Here is a 24,985-nt window from a genome sequence, read left to right as displayed (position 1 = left end):
ATTTTCTGTCAGATGAAAACTATTCACACAAAAGCTCCTTGATCTTACTTGAATGGTTCTTGACAGCTCTGAGTAACTATTATAGATTAAATATGTACCTAAGTGTTATAGATGCACATAAATAAAAATACTAATATACTCAGCCCAACAGTGTTAATCTAAAAGAAACTTCATTCTTTAGCTCTGTCAATCCTAATCAAAAGATCACTATCCTAAGCAGTAGGTCAGAACCCCAGAAAAGCAGCATTCACACCATGTCCTGAGGCTTGTAGACATCCACCACAACCCTGACAACCACCCTGCTGCTCAGGGCAGGAGGTGGAAGAATCAAGATTGAAGGAATGAAGTTGAGCCTGCAAAGAAGGGATGGTTTTGAATAAGTGTTATTGGTTTTGTTATTTTTTTTCGCTACCCTACACTATATTGAATTAGCAATAAATTAAATTATTCTTTAACAAGTACAACCCTTCCCATGATGGTAACTGGTGATCCATGAGGGCTCTTTTGCTATTCTTATCTTTCCCACCCCTCTTAAGGACAGAGAGAGTGGTTGTGTGGGCACCTGGCAGTCAGTCAAGGTCAACCTCCCACACATTTGACAATGCTCATCTTGTAGTCAGCAGCAAGGCAGGAGCAGGTGAACAAGAGACACACCAGACATGGAGAATTTACTTGTTATTCACCAGTTCTCCTTGGGACATTTCATACAGTATCAGCTTATAAAATCCAGTGGTACCTAAAACCATAGGAGCATGACAAGGTCAGCCTTTGGTACAGCCTCTGTCTCTGTCTCCCACAATAACCCTACACACAGACCATGCAGGGAGAGTGGCAGGAGGTTACTGCAGAAATACACAGAGGAGAATTACAGACAACTTCCTCTCAGAAAAGGACTGAACTCCTACATAGTATCTTACTCACTCCTGCTATGACAGAATCAAAGGAATGCCATTAATAGGTGCCAGGAGAGCATTTTAATCTCCCCAGAAATTAGATTAAAATGTTATTAACGGTTGACCTTAGGCACAGTGACCTAACAAACACAGGGCCTACTGAGCTGGTGTGTGCTTCCCAGACTCAGCCTTAGCTGGATGTGGATTGCCAGCCATGGCAGTAAGGCCACAGAGGTGAAAGCAGCTGTGACTTCTAGATCGAGCAGACCTCAGAAATTACAATGTGATGCCTCAACATCAACATGCTGATGCAGTACATAAAAACCTCCTTATCACAGCCTCAAGGAAAACAGTTATCATTCCCACTCACCTGTTGGCAAGACAGAGTGGAGCTAGGGGAATTAACAATAATTGGAAAATACATGAAGGATGTACCTAAACCTACAACCACACAGCTCTTTTATGCCAAGTGTTATAGCAGTCATTTTTTCCCTTGTCAGGAGCAACAGGCTTAACCCTACAGTCAATATTAATGTGAGGGGAATATGCAGCCTAATGAGAATTGCACTCATCCCATTCACAGGACCCTGGCAGATCAAACAAAGACCATTTCCTACTTTTCCAATAATATCTATTCTTAAAAGCCTGAGGCAATTTTCCAGTCACAGACATTGCTACCAATAAACAATGTGACTTTAACTGAAATAGTTTTCGAAATTTACCCAAAAGGGATATTAGGATTTGATAATGACCTCTTCAATTACTGCTTCCAGGTGCACTTTATAATAGTGTTTACTGAATGTGTTTCATTCAGACCAAAATAGTGATCAAAGTAACTTAAGTAAAGCTACCTTTTTTACTGCTTTAACATTTAGTCACAGTTTAGAGTCACCTGAACTGTAAGCATTCAACAGACAACAAGTTCTATTGCTTACTGATGTACAGCAGGGAAATGCAATCAATTTATATTGTGTCTATTAGTGTGCTTTTTAGAATGATACTATAAATCACACCTACTGCTGTGGGCAGAGTTACATTTCTGTTCCTACTGTTGTAGGAAAATGCTGAAAGGAAAAGCACAGCTGAAACCAACAATGAGGAGTTAAATGAGACACAGACTACAACAACAAAAATGGGAAAGTCAGACTGCATGGCACAGTCTTGGAAGAAACTGGGCTGATTTCTTGTAATAGGGTAGGTCTCTGTGCATTTGAAAACTATGCAACAATAAAATATCGTGCCAAAAAGAGCCTTATGGAATTTAACAGCTGCAGCGAAGCAACAGACCTCAGTGGGTTTAAGAAAGAAAACATCAAATATTTCAACTCAAGGTGAGATTATACTAAGGTAATGCAAAGATAACAGCATCCAACTGCAGTGTGAAAACCCAACTTTAGTATTAAATATTTTTCCTGCAGGGTTTCTCCACACCTCAAACATATTTCATCTCCAATAAAATTAAAACGTAAATTTAAAACTACATGGACACATGTTACAATTCTGGAGAAGAAAATTCAGTTTAAAAGCTCTTTCAGCAGGTATCTCATATTTGTCAAACTAACTACTGTGTCACTTTAAGGCTCTGGCAGATTTATGCAGGTGTTAAGAAAGAGAACTTCGATTTATTTCAGACTACTAGGCTGAAATATTGCTTACTTGGTAACACCAGAAACGTCATTCAAAAGAAAATCCCTCACCTTCTGAAGTTCTGCATCCCATCCCATATGCTTATATGACAGGTTAAAGTTTTCACAGAATTTCATTTCTGAATAGGGAACATTGCTCTCCTGATTATAAAGGTCAATTTACAGCTTACTACCAACTATTATATTTCATTCTTTCCATTACGCAAAGAAAATAGTTGGAAATATAAAGAAATATATGTAGGAATGTCTAGGTAAATCCTCTCCATTCAGGAATTACACATATTTAAAAGATTTATGATGTAGTTTATGTTCTTACATTGATCTATCTACATCTGAAAGACAGAATGTTTGAGCCCAAAGTATTATTCTTTAGTCATCTTCTTCACTTGGTTTTAACATGTCCTCCCATCACCATTTGTCTTGTCCTGTTTAATTGTGCTCAAATTAAGGAAAAAGTTGCTAATCCTTCAAACAATACAGAATCTCTAGGAAGCACAAGATTATCAAGCTTCCAGTTCCATTATTTGTTCAAGCAGGATAAGAAAAAATACACTCATTAAGGGAGAATGTCAGTTTGTATGAGCAAATATCTTAATATTCCACTAAAAATCAGCAAAAATAGCCTTCAATATTCATCATAACAAACATAATGTTTTAAAATAAAACAAAATATTTTTCTCTTCCAAGCATCTGGCCTGCACTAAAATAAAACCACAGCCTGATGAGGCCAGCAGCAGTTTTCCTCACTGGAATAACAGGGCTAACCAAGTTGCCATTAATGAAAAATGATATTTAAGCTTGCCTTCAAACAGTTTAGCCAATGTGCAGACAGCCTTAGAAAGAACATAATGCTGATTTAGAGGGCCTTCACTTTTATCTAAATCACAGGGACAGACATAAAGAGACAAACAACTTTAATCCAAAGAACTTGCGTCCCTCTGCTTCTCTATAGACCCGAGCGCACTCCACTGCAAATAGCAGTGGAAGAAAAAGAATGGATTAATTTGAAGATAGTGGACTTCAGGGATCCTGACTAATAAAATAGTTTTTCTTTTCAGAAACATGGTAGAAATGAATCAGACTACCGCAGTTCCACAGGAATAATGAAGAGCTCTCCTGAAAAGATCTGAATATGCATCAGTTAAACTTTTATGAAGGTACTGGGAGCGTCGCTCTGGAGACTGGTGAGGCTCCCCCTCACCCCTTCTTTTCTTAACCATGGCTCCATCACTTCAAAGTTAATTTCACAGGTTTCTAGCTATTGCAGCAATAGCACTGTTCTAAAATCAGGACCTCAGGAAATTCTTCCTTAAACAAAGATTAATATACAATAGAGCAAAATATTCTAACCAGGAATACACATGGGGTGGATTTATTTTGTGTATATTACTCCAGGAGTCTCATCAAAATAAGTAAAATTGAAACAAGGATCAATGAAGAGGAACAACAGAAAACTAAAAAGAAATACCCTTAGCATTTTTAATAGAGAATTTCAGAATTAACTGACCACTTTATGGTTTTTTACATAGTTTCTTTGAATTCTGCAGAGAATTAATGCAAATTTTTCCAAACATGAAATAACAGAGAAGAACAAATTTTATTATTGCTATCAACGGTTTTTACAGTGTTGCCTAGAAACCCAGATTCAAATCAGAGGAGCAGCACTGTAAACACTGAGGAAATAAGAAAAAAAGCCACAAAAAAATGCCCAAAGCAGAAAACCCTAAAAACCCCAAGAAACATATCCAATGAAAAAAATAACCCTCCAGGTTTTTTTACCTTATTAAACTGAACTTGAGCTTTTAACAATTCAGTGGTCTAAGGGAAGGAGTTAATATTCAGCCTTGAGGGAAAATATACACGAAATTCCATTGTCTTTTTTGATTTTTTTGGGTTGTTTTGTTTCTGTTCACATGACAAAAACAATGAAAAAAATCTGTTTGATGTACAAGATCTCATCATGCATCATGAAAACAATAAATAAATCCTTACTATTATCATATAAATGGTTTGTGTTAATCCTTGTTCTAAGCTGGTTCTCTTGTAAATGGAGCTCTGTTCTAGCCCAAAGCTCTGGCCCAGGCAATGCAGGAAGAGATTTGAAGCGGATCCAAGCAGGATGAGTTTGCCCAAAGCTGCCAAAAGGCTTCACTTTTTCTTCCTCTCTTTATTCAGATTGATCAAACCCATTCTTGTTTATAAAGCCACATACTGACTTATCAGTGGCATGCACTTCTTGAGAAGTGAAGACCTGCACTTAGAAAATTATTGGGAATTCTAGAAAATACAAAATATCCAGAAATGAAAATTTTCACCATCCCATAAAATGATGGCATAACTTTTTAAATATTCCAACAGTCATTTAGCCAAGAGCCTGTGGTGTTTATGGAATCTCAGAGGGAGAGCAGGTTTTGCCTTAGATTAGATCTATTCAAGTTATCAACAGGTCTGGACAATGTTTCTGCACCAAAGTATGTTTTTCCCATTTCTGAGTGCAGTTTACTCGTGCTGCTTACCTGGAAAACTGTTCCTGCAGCCCCCGCATCTGAGCTCTGCTCCTCTCCGACTCCAGGGTCACCTCCCGTAATCTTTTTTCACTCTCAAGTCTCAAATGTCTTTCTTCCTCCAACTCATGTATCAGCTTCTCACGCTGAAACACCGCAAAAATTTATTCATTAATTTTACAGATAAACCACACTTACAGGGAAAAATTGAGATTTAATTTGGGAAAAATCATCAAAAAATCAAAATAATTACCCTGCTAATCCAGTGCCATCAGTTTTGTGCAACAGTGTTACAGAGGGAAGAATTTGATCAGAATATCCCATCACACCAAGGTACCCTTCCTTAGCTCACTCATGGATGTCAGCAAATTGAAAAACAAACACCCACCCTCTCCTTCAAAGTGCTTTCCTTCACCTCCATTCAAAATAAATATAAAAAATTCTATTTGAGGTCTGTGACCCATCTTGTTTGAATGCAGACATGGGAAGTATGAAACAAATCAAGAGGTCAACTTGTCACCCATCCCTGAATGTTTCTACCTCACAAGGAGGAAATGAACCTGATTCTACAGCCACTGGTTTTCTTGTTTTGGCTGAGAGGAGGATCCCTATCACTAGAACAGACTTTATTTGAATTTACTTAGTGAAATACTATGATAATGAATATGTTTTTAAAAACTGAGTACAAATCAAACCAACATGAGAGAGATAAAAAGAAATTACTAACAGCTCTCAAAGGCAAGTAGGATATGGGTTTTGCTAATCCTTAAAACATAGGACCCAAAAAACCCAACCCACAACATACAGCACTACCTGGATAAATCTACATATATCATGGCCTAGCCCTTTTTTCTTAAAAAAAGAAAGAACATTGTATAAAGGGTATCTAAAGATTTTAAAATCCTATTTCAATAGTGGCTAAATATAATTTAGAAGGAGCAGAAAAATTAACCTAAAAATTAATAATGTTATTGCAATTAAAAAAAAATGTATTTACAGCCTTTTCCGTGCAACCCCTGTTAAACAGAAATTAAGTGAAACTAAATTTTATCCTAATGAATTTAAATGAGATAACAAATCAATAAAAGCCCCAAGGATTTTAGGTGGCACTACATTATGCTCTGTCAGTGATGGGGTTCCCATGTCTAAGAAGAGCTTAGGTCATTGTAAAACCAGAGTGGGTTCCCCACCCATCTACTCTGTGCCCGTGGTACAGGAGATTTGGAGCCTGTCAGACAGCCTGATGTAGTTCCATGGCTGACCTAAATTTTCATGACGTACCTGGAAAAATGTATATAAAAATTATCCTTACAGTTTCATTAGTAAATAACAACGGTATCTTAGAGATAAGCCATTAAATGGGGGAGATAGGCTATTTGTACAAATCTCACAGTGATAAATCTTACTGGATAATAATTTAAAATAGCAGTAACCAGGGGACCAAAAATATGAACATTGCCAAGTGGAAAACAGATCTTAAAGACAGTGATAAATAAGCAGATGCCACAAAGGGAGGCTGCAAAGGTTTAAGTGAAATATCTATATGCTTGTGAAAAAAATAGGAGGAATTACTCAGAGAGCAGAGGGGTTTTGTCTGGTTAGCCATATGTAATACCTGGATAATGGAAAACTGCCCAACAAGAAACAAATTACTGGCAAATACATACATTGTTCTAACTAAATTATCTAATGACTATCCTTAGTGTTACACAGCCATTCCTGCCAGGTGCTGAGTAATCCTTGCTTTCTGGCACAGGAGGGAGAGCAGAGAGTTCAGCACCAGGCAGAAGACAGACAGCAGTAGGCTCACAGAGGATAACTCAGGCTAATGATAGGGGAAGAATATTCACAGCAGTCACTATTGCTCCAGCTTAGATCCCATCAATGCCAACTTCAAAATGTTCCTGCTCCAGGAACTCTTGCTGAATGCTGTCAGCATCTTCTCTTGTAGGGAAGCATCACTGCTGCTAAAGGGACATCTAGGACCTCCCAAGTCAGTGGGTAACAAGGAAAATGACATAAAAGAAATATATAACTACCACCTAGGACTTTAGAAAAACTTTCAGAAAATAATGTTGTCTACAGAAACTGGGTTTAAAACCAAATTTGCAGCTGTTCCTACAGGAACTGAGAAGCCACCTTGGAGGAAACTCAGCTGCTACTGTGAACACCTGAGTGGCCAAGCGGACCCAAGCTGTGCCTGGGCTACCTGACACAGGAAATTTAACTACAACTACAACAATGGACTGTAAACCAGAGATTCAGCCATGCCTTCAAGGCTTATTCAGCATCACAACAGTCATAATGATCTTATTCTGATATAGCAACTACCTTTGAATGTCTGCTATGCTCACCATGCCCTGGTCCTCTAACAAATCTTCCTACATTATGTACAAAGCCAGATCTCCATGGGTAGGACAGACAAAAATGTGACACTTTAAAAAGCAGATGAGTCTCCTGTTCTCCATCTCACTCCCAAGGTGTTCTGCAGGTTGCTCACAGCTCCACTGCCTGTCCTGCAGGACTGTGCTGTACCTACAGGCACGGCCACACTCCTGCTCATCACAAACCCACACCTTTGGGTAGAGAACTGCATAGACAGCACAGATTCACAAACCCAGACTTCTCCCTATACTTCAAAGAGCTGTGCTAGCTATTTCTAGGTTTCATTTACCTCTTGCTGATGGGTCAGAGAATGCTGGTGCTGCCATTTTCTCCTTCTATTCACATGGGGAAGGCTATGTTATCATTCTGCATGAAAAGATCGGCACATCCACATGGGGACTTTTTTCTTAAGAAAAAATGTAGGAATTACCTTAAGAAAAGTACTCTTAAAGGAGCAACAAATGTGCATTACAACAACAATAACATTTCAGGAATTCAATCCCTAAATATTAGGAACTTTTGGAATGAGCATAAATGTCCAGTTCCAATTCAGCCACCTCACAGGCAAGAATTACAACACATTATTAGTTATATGAGCACATACTGTTGCTGAACCAAACTCCTGCTCCATTCAGTTTTAGGGATGAACAACAAACCAGTCACAAGGTTACAAGACCAGAAACAGCTGCACTGATCTGTGGCCCTGAGATTCTGGGTTCTCTTCCCAGCTACCAAAACCCTCCTGTATGAATAGGGCCAAGACTTGCACACAGGACAGCGAGAACACCATCAGCCCTCACTGCCGAGATTCTTCACAAGACTATTGGAAACCTTGCAGCACTTCTGCCATTTCTTGCAGGCAGAAAGCAGATCTGCTTTCAGCCAGATCACAGACAATAAGTAATATGAAGTGGGGGGAAAAAGGTGTAAGAGACCACCCACACATGGGAAGTTTTCAGTCTGCAGGACACAAAACACTCAAGTACACTACACACAGAAAGTAGCTCTCAGCAGCAGTGACCTTATCCACCAGAAAAGAGAACTAGATTTTTATTCAAACCTAGAAAATCCATAATGAAGTGTCAGAAGAGAGAAGTGAGCCTAACGTACAGAAAGGCGAGGATTAAACAGATTTTTTTTTTAGATTTTTTTGTCTTCTGGAAAACATATCCCTGAACTTTGCAGGAATTTTGTGCTGACATAACGCACTTCATAAGCTCCTCTGTGCTAACCTCACCTTATTCCTGCGCAAAAAAAAAAAAAAGATGTGTGAGAAGAAATAAACAGAACTGGTTAAAGGTTTTATGGTGAATATAAGCTTAATAGAAAGAAATAGAATTAGCATGCTATTTGAAGAAAAGGTTGAATAAAAAAAAAGTATCATGTGAAATGCTTCAGTTCATTTTAACACTAGAAAAATCATTGCCATCTTCCAATGAAGTTATGTATTCCCACTTGCCAATTCCTCTTTAATTGCAGATTCTTCTCTCCATGAGCTCTGCTTAAACTATTTTTCCCTGCATCCTCTCCTTGCCTTTTGCAGCACAGCTGTACCCTTCCCTTCTTAGAAGCATAACCTTTACTTGATTCTTGCTTCCCCTTTTCAGGCTCCCCAGAGAGCCTGACTTTCATCACATTACCCAGTCAAATTCCTGATAACTTTCCAAACAGACAAAAAATTCATGTGAACAAACTACAGTGAAAGACAGTGTTAGCAAACTCTACTGATACTTTCGTGCAAGTACAGGAATATTTTAACATGGAACAAAGTTTCACAGGTTGCTCATTATTCTCCTGAGCCAGCTCCTGCACTTCAGCAAGCTCCTTTTTGTGTAGCTGTAGAAATGTTCGTGTCAAAATGTTTCATTCCTCATGCAGGCAGGGACATGTACCACACGTTAAGTCATCTTCTAAAAGTTAAGGAAGGAATCCAATCTGAGCTACTCACAATCAAAACAAAACACATGCAAACTATTTATAACTAGACTGGAAGTAATGCATGTGTTTGACAGAAAAATTTGATTTGTTCCTCAGCACTCCATGAACAGCCCAAGAGACACCATTTAATCTCAGAGTTACTGCTTGATAGCTGTGCTCTCAGTGTAAGGACTAACCCTGTGCAGCCACTCAAGTGTCCCCAAGAGGAGCTCAACAGTTTGTGTCACCCTTAAATACCTTGGGATGTGTCACAAATGCCAGCACCCACTTCTTTCACATCCTACCAAAGTGCAAAAGCCTGGTCTGTTGGGTGAGCAAGCACAAGCCTGGATGGGGCAGGTGGCAGCAGCACGTGGTGCTGCGCGGTGGAGGATGCACAACAGTTCCTTTGCTTCTGAACAGCCTGACACCAGCACACAGAGGGAATGTGTGGCAAGGTTTGGCATGGAAATGCTGATGTCTTCTTTTTCATTTCAGGGCTATTTCATTGTTAACTTTAAATCTAGATATGGATGATGCTAAAGCTTTCCAAGTCAGGGAGTTGGAGTTGTACTTCCTTTACCTGTTACTGCTGGTAAAATCATCAAATGTCCCATCAGAATGGCAAGACCAGCTTCATGAAAATACTTCTCAGAGAAGTACTTGATCATTTCTCCTCATGAGTGTCAAGCATTTCAGTAACTCAAGCAGATTTCTCATTCCAAAGCTCTCCATCTCTGTCTTTATCATGGTGTATGAACATTTTGTAATTTTTTTGTTCCCCTAGGTCCTGCTGAGGTGTGGGGAGCAGAAGCAAAGCAGACACAAGGCTGAGGTCAGTCTGCCACATCAGAGCATTTTCTTTTTTAGCTTGTGTCCTGGTTTAGGGCAATTTAATTTATCTTTTGCATAAAAACCTCATGGCAACATAATCAATAATTTTATCTATTTATTGAAGAAAACCATGTCTTTGTGTCAAGATTTAGCACTAAAGATGACTGCAAGTGAAGAATTAGGGGTGTGGGGTACACACACACCACACAGGCTGTACAGGGCATTGCTATCCATCAGAGACAGCCCAACATTTCCATTAGGAACTGCTCCCTCCTCCTTCTGCTTAGCTCATCCTTGGGTCTTGTGAAAAGCAACTCTTCAGAACAGCGAGATATAACCTGACTGATTAGTTCAAATATCAAAAATGTCTTAAGAGGGGCACACATGCAATCTTATCATTAAGGTTATAATATAAGTAGGGGAAGGAGCTACTGATTAAGTAGAAATAAGGATCCTCCAGTCCTGAATTTGTTCTTTGCTTCCCCTGTGCACTGTAAGAAAGGGTTTACTATGGTGCTGCTAATTATGCCAACATGGGACCAATATTTTGTCAAAAAAAGTCTACAGGAGAATATTTAGCACAGGCTTAATGTTGCCCAAAATCAGGCTAATAACCTTCACATTAAATTTTTAACAACTACTTTAAAGCATTTGCTAAAGAGGGTCACAATTTCTGTGTAATTAATATTGATTTCAAACAGATACTTGGCAATGAATTTAAATGATGGGAAGAAAAGATTAAAATATTTTTTGGTTTAGAGTTTGAAGTACCATTAAGTCATTGCTAACCCAGACTGAGTCTTTATGCATTTATTTTTAATGCATTTTCTGATGCCGTGCCTCTGATACCTTGCCATAAAAGTCATCATTTAACAGACTCATAGCCTGGTTTACAACACAACATCCCACGAGCCAGGGAGAATGTAGCCACAGAGTAGACAACAATGACAACTGAACTGAAGCAAACAAACAGCAGCTACTAGAAGCATACTAAAATTAGTTATTCCAGCAAGCCAATGCCCAACACTCTTGTGAATAAATATGCACATTCAAAGTATTCAAGCTGACTATTTTAGCACCCTTGTATGCCCTTTTGAAAGACTGCTGCAGGCAGAAGCCATAGAACAGCCTGGGACAAGAGATGAGACAGGGATGGTGAAGCAGTTCCATCTTTCAATAATTAATTATGAAATATTAATTGCAATAGAAACTGGAATTTGCAACTCGGTCTCCCAGTTGGTTTAACAAAGTAACTCATTCTTTCTAATGCAATGAATATTTAATTCTCCCAACAAAATGTCTGGTGATTAAATGGTATTTGTTCAAGTGCCACAAAATATACCTGCTGCTCAATGCCCATGCAGCTGGGGAAAGGGAAGTACAAATGTTCTCTGTGCTACAGGTATTTTGTGAGAGCTTGTGTTCAGGCCTTGCAAATCAAACAAATCAAGGAGTCCAAGGTGGTTTGTCCTCATCTCTCTGATACAGTGGGTGGGTGGAATCTCGTTGGTGAGAGTTTCACCTCTCCAGAGGGAGGTGCACCTGCTTGTCCCCCTCCTGCAAAGCCCGGTGCTCTCCCCCCAAACTCCTCATGTGCAACCTGGTCTCAAATCCAGCACACAGGATATTAAAGTTCTCTATCTAAACCTATTCCACTCACAAATGACAGGAAATAAATGTGATTAAAAACCAGAGAGCATATTAGAATTGCAGTGGGTACTGTATCTTCGTTCAAATTAAAATGAGTCAAACTTCAGTGTCCTTTGTTTGCTACTCATCGATCCCTGTTAAACCAAATGTTTCTCATTCTGTAATCAATACTTCTCTGCAAAAATAAACCCAGGCACTGACAAACAACTTTGCAGAACATTGCAGCATTCCTTGTAGTGGACTTTGTCAGCAGGAAAAAAATCCCCCAAAGAATGGGGAGAAAAGAAGTGCACTGCTTATTGTGCTTATTACAATTTTTACAGGCTGCTTACAGCCGAATCATTTTACTGAAGAAAGAGTTATTAAATTAACCAGCTATTGAGAGCAGGGCTTTCCAACAGTGGCAGTTAATATGCCTTTGTCCCTCATTACCTTTTCCAGCCACCCTGGGAATACTGACAAATACACTTGAACACCCAAAGCCTTCCCAGGGATGAAGTTACAGGTGTATTTAAAGCACACTGAAGCACTGAAGTAAGAACAGCAATAACATAAACACTGGGAGGGTTCATGGAGAGAGAGGAAGCTTTACTTCCACTTCTCTTCAAAATAAGAAAGTCAATGGTGAGGTTATGTGGCTGCTTTGCAATCAAAACAAATTTTTTAATTTCAGCTTTCACCTGACAGATTTGTACTACAGAGGCTACAGAAGAAATGTCCTTGGTTTATATTAAGCCTTTACTTTTTTCCCCAATTATTTTATGATGTAACCATTTCTTTTAAACTTATTCCTGCTACAGCTCTGCAACAGTAAGATATAAATAGTATAAAAAGCACTATCCTAATTTTAGGCTGGTATCTTCTAGTTTTTCGTACCAGTAAGAAAAAAATGATGGTTCTTGAGAACAGCATTCTGCTCCCAAAATGACAGGCTGCCCAAAAAAAAGAGGAAAATCTAACTGACACTAAATAATTTGTTTTAGAATTTTCTAAAAATGTCTTGAAACCAGTTAAAATTAAGTAAGTTGAAGCAAATCATTCATTTTCCATGATGAAATTTCTACATGCTAGCACATCTGTCTCTTTGGCTTCATCTCAGAGTAGCACACATATCCCATGACTTTCAGATGTAAACCTTAAGCTTCTCTTGCCTCTAAGATGAATAACAAAACAGGAAATTATTTTTTATTATTATTATTATTATTATTATTATTATTATTATTATTATTATTATTTAGTGATATTTTGGTGACAGTAATTTACATACTTTATATTGTTGGATGATAACACTGCTCTAGAGCCATTCAAGGAAATTAGGAACTGTTTCTTGGTGTAGTTACTCCCTCTGAACTAAATAAGATGCTAGCTTTCATTGTGCACTAGCTCAAAATTGCCACCATGTGGAAGGACAGCAACTTAATTTAGCATTATTTATACTGCATTGATATGGTTTTAATTGCATCTGTGCAACAGAATAACTGCTGTGCTGAAGCTCCTTTATCATTGCAAGCCTACAATTAATCTGAATTAGGCAGGCTATTACACCAGCAGTACTGTATATATAGTTGGAGTTGTGGTAACATTTATTTTACAAGGGAAAAAAATTAAATAACTCATAAAACCTTTTGGCTCAGAGCTGGATAGTGAGAACCACCCTGTGCCCATCCCCTCCAGGAGCTGTGGTGAACAGCCAGTGCTCCAAAAGGGAGCTCTGACTGCTCAGCAGCTCTTTATTTCTGTGAAACACCCAGTAACAGGCCACAAAATATCAGAGTCATCTTAGGAAAATAAATTAAATAAATTAGGAAAATAAATTAAATAAATATTAATATATTAAATATAGAAAATAAATTTTAAAAAAATCCCCCTCATGGTCTTCCAGCAATTAACAGACTGAAGACTTTGGACCTGTTTCAGTGCCTGTCCTGGAGACACAGCTGCAGACACAGAGCCCCTGGCAGCAGGATGTGCACAGGTAGGCTTCATACAGGAGGAGCACCTGTACCCCATCATTCCCTCAGCTTCTTAAAGCTCCTCTCTGAGTCATGCTTGCAGAGTGGAATGTAGGCAAGAAATATCTATTTTGAAAATCTTGTCTCCCTAATAAAACTGTTGCTCTTTATTAAAATTCAGAATCGATAGCCCAATTTTGAAGACTTGCTTCAGTTCTTAGCATAATTCATTTCTCCATTTTAAATATTATTTTCTTATAGTTGGAGGGGTGTAGAGAGAATACTATTAGAGAACTTGAATGTCCCACAGTCAGGTCATGATTTTATTTTTTTTTAATTAGTAATCTTTAAATGATAACACTTTTAAAAATGAATTTGCAAATGTAATTGAGCTTCTAATAGCTTCTACAGACAGCAATTAAAGAAATCTCATTTCTCTAAATTAAACATAATGAAATGTTTTTCAAGTTCAAATAAGAACTTGCTAACTCTATTAAGATAGATATAATCTATATGAATACCTAGTATTCAAAAGTGTGAAGTAAAAAAACTCTGTCAATACCAAAATTAGAAACAGTAGAACTGCTAAGTAATACAAGGTGGAAAAAAAATCCCTGAAACATCTTAGATTACAATGGCTTATTATAATTTCAAGCCCTTTGCTACATGTTTTTTTGTGGTAAGGTGACTGAAATTACATTAAGATTTCTAACTAGGCATAAAGCTGTTTGTTTGGGTTTTCATACTAGAAACAAAGATTTATAACCAAGGTAAATTGTTTACAAAGAGCCTTGTCTAATTCAGTTGCAAACAAGCAAAAGTCCCCAGTGTCTGTTTGTGTTTCCCACTTGTTTGATTCCAGAAAGTTTACAATAATGGTGTTTGAACCACAAAACAGCACAAAAGAGTGTGTGTAGAGAACAACTTGCAAGAGCAAACTCACCTGGGCCAGCAAAGTGCCAGTTGTTTGATTCTCCTACAATTTTCTACCAGATCTGCAATTCTTGAACATTTCCTGAAGGGATAGCAACATAGCAATGCAGAAAACAGAAGGTAAAATGTTGTCTGGCAAAACAAAAGCTCCAGCTCACAGAAATAGAACTGAGGTTTTGGAACTTGAGTTTTTCATAAGAACAAAACTCTATCTGTGAATAAATAAACTGGCACCAAAGCATTAGCTATAAAACAGGTATAGCCTGCATTTACACGCATAAATACTTCACAGACTCTGCGAGATCAGAGCTGAATGTTCTACTGATGACAGACTGCAAGCCTCTCAGTCACTTTCTAGTGGATTTATTTGAACAAACAGGCCGTGGAACAAACCCCATACTCACAGATATAAGGAATAAATGAACCCAAAGACAAGAAATAAATGATCCAAGAAGGAGCAAGGTTCCAGAATACGCCTGATCTCACGGGATTTTGTCTCTATTTGGCGAGCAGAAACTCCTTCTTGGATCAGAAGTCTTGCAACAGGGGCCAGAAGATTTGTACGAAGCATTTATATGAAGTTCTCTTAAGCACATTAAAAGTTCTTTGGACTTTTTGTGATCCATAGCAACAACTTGTAGGTGCATGAGATGAGCCTTAGGCCACAGGGTTTAGGGTAATTTTCACACTTGCACTTGCTGACATTACATTTAATTTTTGATGTGGCGCTGGTTTCTTTTGTACCTAAGTAATAGGTATCTGCTGTCAGTTTGGGTGACATTTCAGCCTAGACTTTCACAGACTTCAGGAGGAAGGAGTGAAGAGAATTCTTGAAAACCAGAATAACCTACATCTAAGATTTACAAAAGTGTTTATAAAAAGTTAGGCATTTTCCAGGTTCTCTCTTCATAGTTTGGAGTGTCTATAGAAGATAATTGCATGACCTGTGCCAAAGAGTGCTCAGCTCAGACTCAGCAGACTTATTTAAATTCCTTTTAACCAGGTGATAATATTTTGATAAGCCACTATGTAAACATTACCACAGAACATTATTTTTTGCATTCTTGTAAATGGCTATGAAGGCCAGACAGAGTAGGGAGAAAGAATTGAATGGAAGACTATGAATTCATAGTCATGCTGGACTTTGATTTCTCAAACACTGATGCCTGTCTGTTTAAAAGGAGTTGTTGCAGTGGAATAGTGCCCAGCAGAAATAAAACGGAGTTTGTGCAAGGGCAGAAGAATAAAAGGCAGACAGGTAAAAAAGTAAAGGAAAGGTGGCATGTCACTGTGCTACACTTGTACACCTGGTATGGATTTTAACCTGTGGAACCCACATGAAGCAATGCAGCACTGACTGCTACATCTCTGAAGTGTGCAGTGAGGGGGACACAGGCCCAGAGCAGCCACCAGGTTTCCTCTGGATCCAGCTGTGCTGGTAGCCAAGGTCACTGCCCAAACTGATCCTCCTGATGGGCAGCTGGAGGCCAACAGCCTCTCCACTCAGCAGAGAATTGCCTGAGGCTCAGCACAGGAACAAGGCAAGGCTAAACTGAGCCCCCAGCAGGGATCTGAAGTAACCTGGCGGGTGGTGCAGTGAACAGAGGATGGAGCAGCAGCATAATCCCAGCCCACTCAGCTGGGGTGACAGTCACCCCCAGCAGGGACACAGACACATCCTAAATGCCTCCTGCTTATCTGCAGTGCCTGTGTGCCTGCCTCCTCTGTCACTGACCAACATGGCCTTTAGATGATATAAATGGTTTATTTTCTAAGGGTCTGAATGCTCACAGAACAAATGGGCAAGGGGCTGAATCAAGCGTTTCCTGCTTGGATCTGTGTTACTGAGATAGGACTTAAGGCAGCAGGATAAACACAGGATAAGCACCAGGAAAAAACACATTTCTGAGAGTGTTATTTGGCTTTAATGGATTGGTCAGTGGAACTCTGGTGCTCCAGGGAGCTCTGGGATTTACTCACAGGATAGGCTAGTATGTGTTTTTTTGCCCTGATGCTGAGGAGTGTTAGGGCTTCCTCACTTTCTGCATTTCTCATTAATGTGTTTGCGTTTCCTGCTAGTAAATAGGATGCCAAGGAGTTAACTGAAATAGGTCTAAGGTTAAAGAGAATTTATGAGGCTGAGAGAAGTAGAACTTAATCATGCCAGTCATGAGATGTGGCTCAGAGCAGGCTGCAGTGCCATCAGACCCCCCCATGTTTTCATTTTCACACACACCCTTCTATTTGCCTTTTTCAGCTGACACATTCAACACCTCTGGCACCATTACTTTGCTGCTGCCTTTCCATACAGCATTTCTTTTCCTCAGGCTCTTTACAGCATTCCTCATGAACATGTCAGATCTTATTACAGCTTTTCTGTGTCCACTTGTAGAGTCCGTTTATGGTTGGTAAGTGTGGTGGTAAGTGCAGAAAAAGGTGCCTTATTTACTCAGCTGTTCCTTGCATGGATTCAAGAGTCCTACTGCTTTAGTTTTCTGACAAATGTGTCTGTTTTCCATATTTACCCCTCTAGCACTGCAGGCACTGCCAGAGGCAGCAGGGAAATGCTGTGGTTTTTCTGTTAGCTGGCACATCTTCTATGGTATTTTTAACAGAGCTGCCACTACAAAATCTTTATTAGTGCTGACAATACACACAAGAACAGACTCAACTTTCAGGGGCCAGCCTGAGTTTGAAAGCCTGGTACCTGGCAGAACATGAAAAAATAAAATGGTAATTTTTCATGCAGTTTTTAATTCATTCGCTGGTCAAAATGAAATAAGTAAAATACTTTATCTTCACCTGATATAATTTTGCACTATCACTGTTTAGTAATAAGTCCATTTGAATTTCTGTTTGTGTTTGCAGAGACCAAATTCAGCTCAACTCTAAGTGCCAGTCTTTAAAGGCTCTGCTCCTTTAGTCCCCTTCCTTACTAGAACAAATAGCCTGGACACACTTGTACAGCCAAAGGTCAGAAACAGATATAAGAACTCTGATACTTCTCTGGTCTTCATGACCACATTAATCTTTTTATTCAGGATATATCTGTTTTATTGTATTTAACCTGAGTTTATCCTCATCTATTAATTGCATGTAGTCACATACACTTCTCATTTAAGACAAAAAAAAAAAAAAATCTGGCTTTTTGCAACTTAATAATGAGTGTTGACAATTTTAAGTGTTAGCTTGATATTCCTGTAAATATGTATTTTTTTCTACAGAAAATTCTAACTACTAGAACCAAGAAGTCCAGCTCTGCCTTCTTCTGCCACTTCCACCTCCAGCACTTAGTCAAAAAAAATCAGCAGCTATTAGACTGAGCAGAAGTTCTGCTCCTGGACAATAAAACACATAATCACATAATTAAAACTCAGGACTTTCCATTAACATTTTCTACCATGTAGAGCACTGAAACAGGAGTCAGGAGAGTCATTCTGAGTTTTTTTTAGTATGTTTTGGCCAGCACACTAAATTTTCAGATAATTTCCACATGTAGCTCCCTTGTCTTTCACTGAGGCAGAAAGTTTAAAAGCAGGAGAGTGACCCCTTTGCCCTGAATCAGAGCAGCTCAGCGAGACTTTAGAGATTTCCTGAATCCCAGCCATGCCAGTTTGGGTACAGCCCACTGGGCACAAGGAGTATGAAGAGTGAGTTACCAAACTCTTTGCAATTACATGGTCTTTAAATTTTGGCAAGAAATAAATTCTGCTGCACATTTGCAGGACAGGAAATTTGCTCTTCCCCAGTGCTTCTAGGGACTCCTGCAATATATTACTAAAACAAACAACTCCTGTCACTCACTCAAGCCATCAAGTTTGACATCAAATTCAATACAGGAGAATTATGAACAAACTTGTCTAAATGGGGCTGAAAAGAACCACCCACACTAAAAAGTGACCACACAAGCAGAGCTGTGTTCCTGGGAATCAGGCGCACAGGGTTTGGTTCAGCTTCAGCTGCTGTGAGTGTATGGAGACCAATGCCACCGAGTACTGCTGGTCCTGCTCCTGCCCAGGCATCTTGCTGTAAGCCAGTAGCTACATGGACACAGCAAAACTAAGAAAAGTTTCTCCTTCCTGTCTCCCTTTACACATTAAGCACATTTTCAGAGCTGATATTCTTGTTTCTTGTGGTTCACAAGAGTATTTCTGCTCACCTGCTCATGCTCCTTCTCAAGCTCTTCCTTCTGATGTGTGTTAGATCACATGCAGTCTTCACACCTTGACTTCCACTTATCTCCTCCCATTTGTGAACAGATTTCCCTTATCCACTGATGGAAGATACAAGCTCTGGAAACCTGCTTGAGAGCTGGCAACTCTCAAAGTCTAGTTTTAGTATGAAATTAATGTTCAGCTTCTCACTTAGTGCATGTATTTTCTGATGATATCTCCTACATCACAAGTTTTCCCTTTTGAGGTGGTTAATTATGAATCACGTCAGGAAGTAGTTCAAAACTCAAGATTTCCAACAAGCACCTGGAAATTCTGACCTGCTCCTCTAGAGACATCCATGGAAAAAGTTTCTTAAATGGAAAACTGTGCCAGCCACTGCCACAGGGCACTTTTTAATACTTACCACCAGGAACAGGATGTTCCCAAGAGATAATGATTTTTCCCCAACACTCAAAAAGTGTTTCTAAATAAGCAATGTCACCATGGATGCCAATCACAAATGTGCATCATAAAGATGTAATTACACAATGACAGTTGTGTGAACTGCACACACTGAGCCAAATCCCCTTTCACTATTCATTCCAAGCCCCTGGGCTGTGACAGTTCATGGCACACCAGCACTCCAGGATCCAAGCATCAATCAGCACTATTTAGAAGACCCTGCCTCTTCCCCAAAGAGTTCACTACCTACACAGGAAAACAGACAAACAGCAGAAGAGACAGAACAAAGCTGGTTTTACAAATTAGTTATTTAGATCAGAAATTATTTTTTTTCCAAGATTATAAAGGATTTAGGTGGCAAAGGTAATTACAGGCCCTGTAGGACACCAAAGTTACAGAACACGACCATTAATTAATGTAGTGAAGAGGGATTTTAAGCATCTGGTTGTTCGCAGTCACACAGCAAGGTACTACACGGAAAGCACAACTTTTCCATGTAGTTTGGAGAAGGAAGAAAAGCCACTTCAGAGCCAGGTAAGGCCCTGTACCAGGTCTGGCACTTTCATTAATTTCCAAACTAACTACAGAGTGCATCATGCCAAGCGGTATGGAAATAACACAATCCAAACATCCCAGTCATTCCCACAGTCTAGACAGTCTCCTCTTGCAGGACATGCAAGCAAGTCTGATCACTAGTTCCAGACTTGGAAAACTGTGTCATGAGATCTTCATTATGAAAAATCCCGTAGAATATCAAAAGATGCCTTATCACAATACAATGGACACGGAGCCAAAACAAACAGAAAGTATGGAAAAGCAAATTCCTGACAAAGCAAAAACTGAATTAAAGTTTATGAGAACTGGAGTTTGGAGGGAAAGGACAGGAAGAATCACAGTTGCCCAAATTATATGAATCTGTACAAAGCTAAATAGGCTCAGTACTGGAAGACACTACTTCCTTACTATGCTTTAATATTTCTTTTAAATCTTGGACAGAAGTTGCAGACAGATGTGATTATGAGAGAAACAACGAAAAATCTCATGGGACTTCATAGCACAAAGAATATTGTCCAAAACATAAAGTCCAAATCTTTTTCAGATGAGCTGTAAATAGTTTTCCTGTCTACCTGCAGCATGTTCAGTGGTCAGAAATGGGCCAAGAGTTTTCCCCAGTTTCTGCTGTCTCTCTTTCATTCACCCTCAACAGATTATTTTCTATATACCTATGTTGTGTCACTGCCCAGAGGGAGCTGACAAGCCAGCAGAACCTTACCCTGCTCTCTTGGTGCTGTGGAGCAGTTATGGATCATCCATGGGCTGGATGCTGAACAAAGACTTGTTGCAGTAAGGAGTTTGTACTCTCACATGCAATTTAAAGCACTGCTTGAGCTGACCCATCCAAGGGTCAGCTCTGACTTCACAGAACAAGCTCCAAGAACACTGCATGAATTTCAATACATGGGAAATTAATGGAAGCAGCACAACTGAGCGACCCTTGTTGAGCAAATCTTGTCCTTCCTTATAAAGAAGATTTCACTCCCCTCCTGGTAACCTTTTCTGCCCTGTGCAGGGTTAAAAAAAAATCAAAACTTTTAATTAAAAAAAAAATAATTAAAAGAAGTCTTAAGAAAATAAATTAATGGATTTTTCTCTGTTCCCCAAATTAACAATGGAAACACACCTATTACAGAAGCAATTGCTGGTATTATAAATTCTACAGTAATAGTTTAACTGCTGACCAAAAAATAAAACAAACAAACCAAGCCCAACAAAAATCTAGCAACTTCTTTTACTTCTTGTAACACACTAATTTCCCCAGGTACTTCAAGAACAAAGTTGCAACACCAAGTACACCACAGCAGTTTCACTACCATTAATCTGTATAAATTTACCTTCCTAGTTTGCATAAAATTAACACTGTTGGTCCAGTGCACACCTTTCCTCTTCCTCATCTTAGATGTTGACTAATTCAGTCTTACCTGGAATCCCTTTTTTGCATGAGCTAAAACCAGACCAGAAATGTGCAGATTGGTGGGCCTATTCAGGTCACCCTTGCAAAAATATTAATCCAGCGAGTGTGTGGCTTACTCGAGTCAACTCCTGCCATTGCCTGGAGGAGCTGAGGATTGCAGAGCTTAACCTTTGATATGAAAATGTCTGCAATTCAGTGTTATTAGTGCATGGGCGCATCATTCCCATTAGGCGCTGAGGTATTGCCTAGAGCAGGTTCCATCTGCTTCCAGTCATAAAGCAGGATTTGCTTCACGCTGGAGCCAACTGCCACTCCAATATTCCATACACCCATGGATGCTATCAGCCTGCCCGTGCCCTTTCTGTGCTTGCACATCCCCTGCCTTTGTTATCTATAAATGGCAATTTCTACTGGAGGGCACTTTAGCCTATATGACATGCTTTCTACAGATTGCCTGTTTTACTTTCAGACCTTATATAAATGCTTTTTGATGTTGTATTATTTTTTTTTCCGTGTTCAGTGATTTTTACATAATTCTGTTTGACTTTTTTTGGGTTTTGTTTTTTTTTTTTACGTTGACTAAACACTTGCTGAAGAGAGAGGCACCACTTCGGTGAGTTCCAGCTGAGGGGGCAAAAGCTCATTTGTGCTCCTGTGGGTACAGCGCTGGTCTTTCCGTGCCGGTGATTACGGCAAAAGCCAGCGGAGCAGCGGGTGGCGCGGGCTGCCTTTGGAATGGCGAGTTCCAAGCGCATCCTCGGCAATTCCAGGGCGGCTTTCCCGTGGCTGCAGTGCCCTCTCCTGGCGCACGGGAGGAGCGGGGAGCGGGGCCGTGCTCCGGGAGCCCCCGGGGATCGCTCTCCACCGAGATCCCGGGGCACGGACCGCGCTCCGCAACTCATCCCCCGGCACACGGCTTTGGTGGGCTCCGAGCAGAGACGATCAGCCTCTCGTTGGAAAGTGACTGCCGAAAGTGTCGGCAGATTAAATGATAGAGAATAAAATTCATAAAAGCTTTAAAACACAGGATTTCAAAATATCCGCGTATTTGCGAAACTGGAGCAAACAACAAAAAGTACGCAGGACATAAGGTTTTATTTTAAAACCTCTGAAGATAAAACCGCAAAGTTGTGAATGAGGACATTTGGCCTAATGAAGTATGAAAAACTAATGAGGTCCAGGAGCAGTAAACCAGGCTTGTAAAGAATTTCGATAATCATTATTGATGCTAAAGCTGCCACTAATGTCACTGGGTTTCCATGAGCCCTGTATGATGAAGTTTCTCAGAAAAGGGAGCCAGACAGCAGGGCTATCTGTGCTATCTGTGTAAATACACAGCTTCACAGAGAGGGCATCACAAGGGTCAGATTGCTTCTTTCTGGTGTAGGATATTTAATATTCAATGAGACATTTCAAAACAGCTACTTTGCCCCTCTCTCTCTGCTACTTTCTAATTAAAGAACAGATAGATGCTTTCATAGAACGTATAGACCCAGAAGGTGGGAAAGAACATTTAACCTTATGTATCTCATCTTTAACACTTCATTTATTACTAAATATCCTCTATTTTTAAATGACCCGGGTGCTTCTGCAGCAGCAGCCTTCCCCACGGCTGGAGAGGATGGCAGGGATTCATCGCACTGGTGACAGCGAGCGCCTGCCTGCACTCATGGCAGGACATTGTGCTGCCATCTGTAATTGCCATCGAGAGCAACCTCAGCATTCCCCCTCCTCCCTAAAAACCTGGTAGACAGTGCAGATGCTGGGAGCTGGGGCTCTGGGCACACTGACCCTGCTGGCTGATTAATGGGGCAGCATTAACGTCAGCTGCCGAGCTGAGCACGGGGCTGGGCTGGTGGCCTGAGTCTCAGTGCCCTGGAAGAGCTGAGCACCACAGAGGTAAATGCAGCTCCCAGGAGAGGCACAGTTTTCCTACTCACAGGCTGCCTCTCTAACTGTGCATTTTCAGCTTCCTCCAAGGAATCAAAAAAAAAAAAAAAAAACCCACAATTTTTGCATTCTATCTTCATTTTACTCAGCTCAACAAAGCACCATCAAGCTGGGGTATGAGCTCTTTCTTCTCACCAAAAACTAGCACCCACGCTAAAAGCCTGAAGTCTAGCAAAGAGCAAATGAGTGAAACTATGTACAAACCCCCTGGGAGCTTGGAAAAGCTGAGAATACAGTCAAACTTTCAACTGACTTTAATGCAATTTCAGTCAAGACCTTTTCTGCACTTCAACACATCCATCTCCATGTGAACACTCCAGTTTGGCAGCGCTTGATGAGAAGAGGCAGATCTTTTCAAAGCTGATTATAACTTCTGTTGCAATCTGGAAACAAGAGTGGTTTGCACTTCCCGCGGCTTTTGAAGAGGCTGTTACATATATCAGTTACATTTAAGAAAGTTGTACTAAACCAGTTACATTTAAGAAAGTTGTAACACGCAGAAAGTCACTCAGTTCCTTTTAATAATGGGACATGTTACTGACGCTGCGAGTTTTTTTTATGCCTTTTCTTTTTTATTTCTTCCATTCTTCATTTAAAAACTTGCAGTCTCCAGTGTTTTACTGCAAAAACTGTTTGTAAAGCAAAAATTGTGCTGATCGCATCAAAACTCATTAATATAACTTGTTTTTCCATTATTAGCACCATCTGAGCCTGTTGAAAGCCTTAACCAGGGCTTTAATTTTTCCACAGAGAGCTTTAAATTAATTAGTGGTTTACATGCTAACAAAGAATCTGATACATTCATAAATCAATCTAATGCAGACGGATTACCGGAGGGTGGAAACCTATTCAGTGGGGACCTCACATTCACTTAACATGGTGTGTTCTCAACAAAAGGGTGCAGGTGTGGAATAGATGGGTACCAGGAAGAGCCCATGATAATCACTTTGCATCACTTAAAGACGCAGCGGGACACATGGTAAATCAGAGCCTAGGGCCCACCCTAAGTGAAACCCATGTAGATATAAAAGGCAATATCATCCCACTTTAACCTTCACAGCTAAATTGCCAGAGTGGTACAACCTCTTTTATGTAGGTTACAGGCCACTGAACTAATGGAAAACAGAGTGGAACTCAAGGCCTTGGATGGAAAGAACTAACAAAACTGTGTAACACAGATACGAATGAAGGTATCAAGTAAAAAATTCTTCTGGGTAATGATTAAACTTTTCCAAGTTATCAAAACAATGTAATTGTATGTACTTTTTGTTCATTTTAGGCTTTTAAACTAGTTTCTGATAAAACAACACTTACTCTGCCACAAGAACTCTCCTGGTAAAATGCGGCAACATTTTTCTCTATTTCCTAACCTGGCACTGTTCACTGCTAAGAAAATTTCACAAAAATGAACATTTTTCCTGGTCATATTTTGCGTCCAAAGGTGCAAATTCATGCACTTCAAAGATATAAAAAATACTTTGATGACTAACATGGTTTTCAGTCTTCAGTATGTTTTGAAATAAACTTGTGATTTGCTTTGAAAGCTGCTTATTTTAATAATGGGATCTCTGTCACTACAGACACCTGCACAGTCCCCATCAAATGCAGTGAGAAGTGTACACAGATGAACTGAACATCTCCATTTCCTTTGCAAAGAGTCATACCTGATGAGTCAGAAGAGACATGACTAAGAAAATTGTGAACATGAACACTATGAAATTAAAGACCATGAG

General features: G+C 39.7%; 1 protein-coding gene across 1 annotated transcript in view; it reads right to left on the bottom strand.

Moving 5' to 3' along the window:
• The window catches only part of NCKAP5 (NCK associated protein 5), a 278,701-nt gene that overhangs the window by 167,698 nt on the left and 86,018 nt on the right, over positions 1-24,985 (bottom strand). The window contains exon 4 of the mRNA XM_088059072.1: positions 5,056-5,189. Coding sequence (XP_087915198.1) covers positions 5,056-5,189 — 134 coding nt within the window. The remainder of the gene's footprint in view (positions 1-5,055; positions 5,190-24,985) is intronic.

This window comes from Pseudopodoces humilis, chromosome 8, assembly GCF_049639895.1.
Source record: "Pseudopodoces humilis isolate 2021_Gansu_Grassland_sample_001 chromosome 8, ASM4963989v1, whole genome shotgun sequence".
In the NCBI taxonomy this organism is placed as follows: domain Eukaryota; kingdom Metazoa; phylum Chordata; class Aves; order Passeriformes; family Paridae; genus Pseudopodoces; species Pseudopodoces humilis.
Note: the sequence above shows the minus strand (reverse complement) of the source record. Positions and strands in the feature narration are given on the sequence as shown.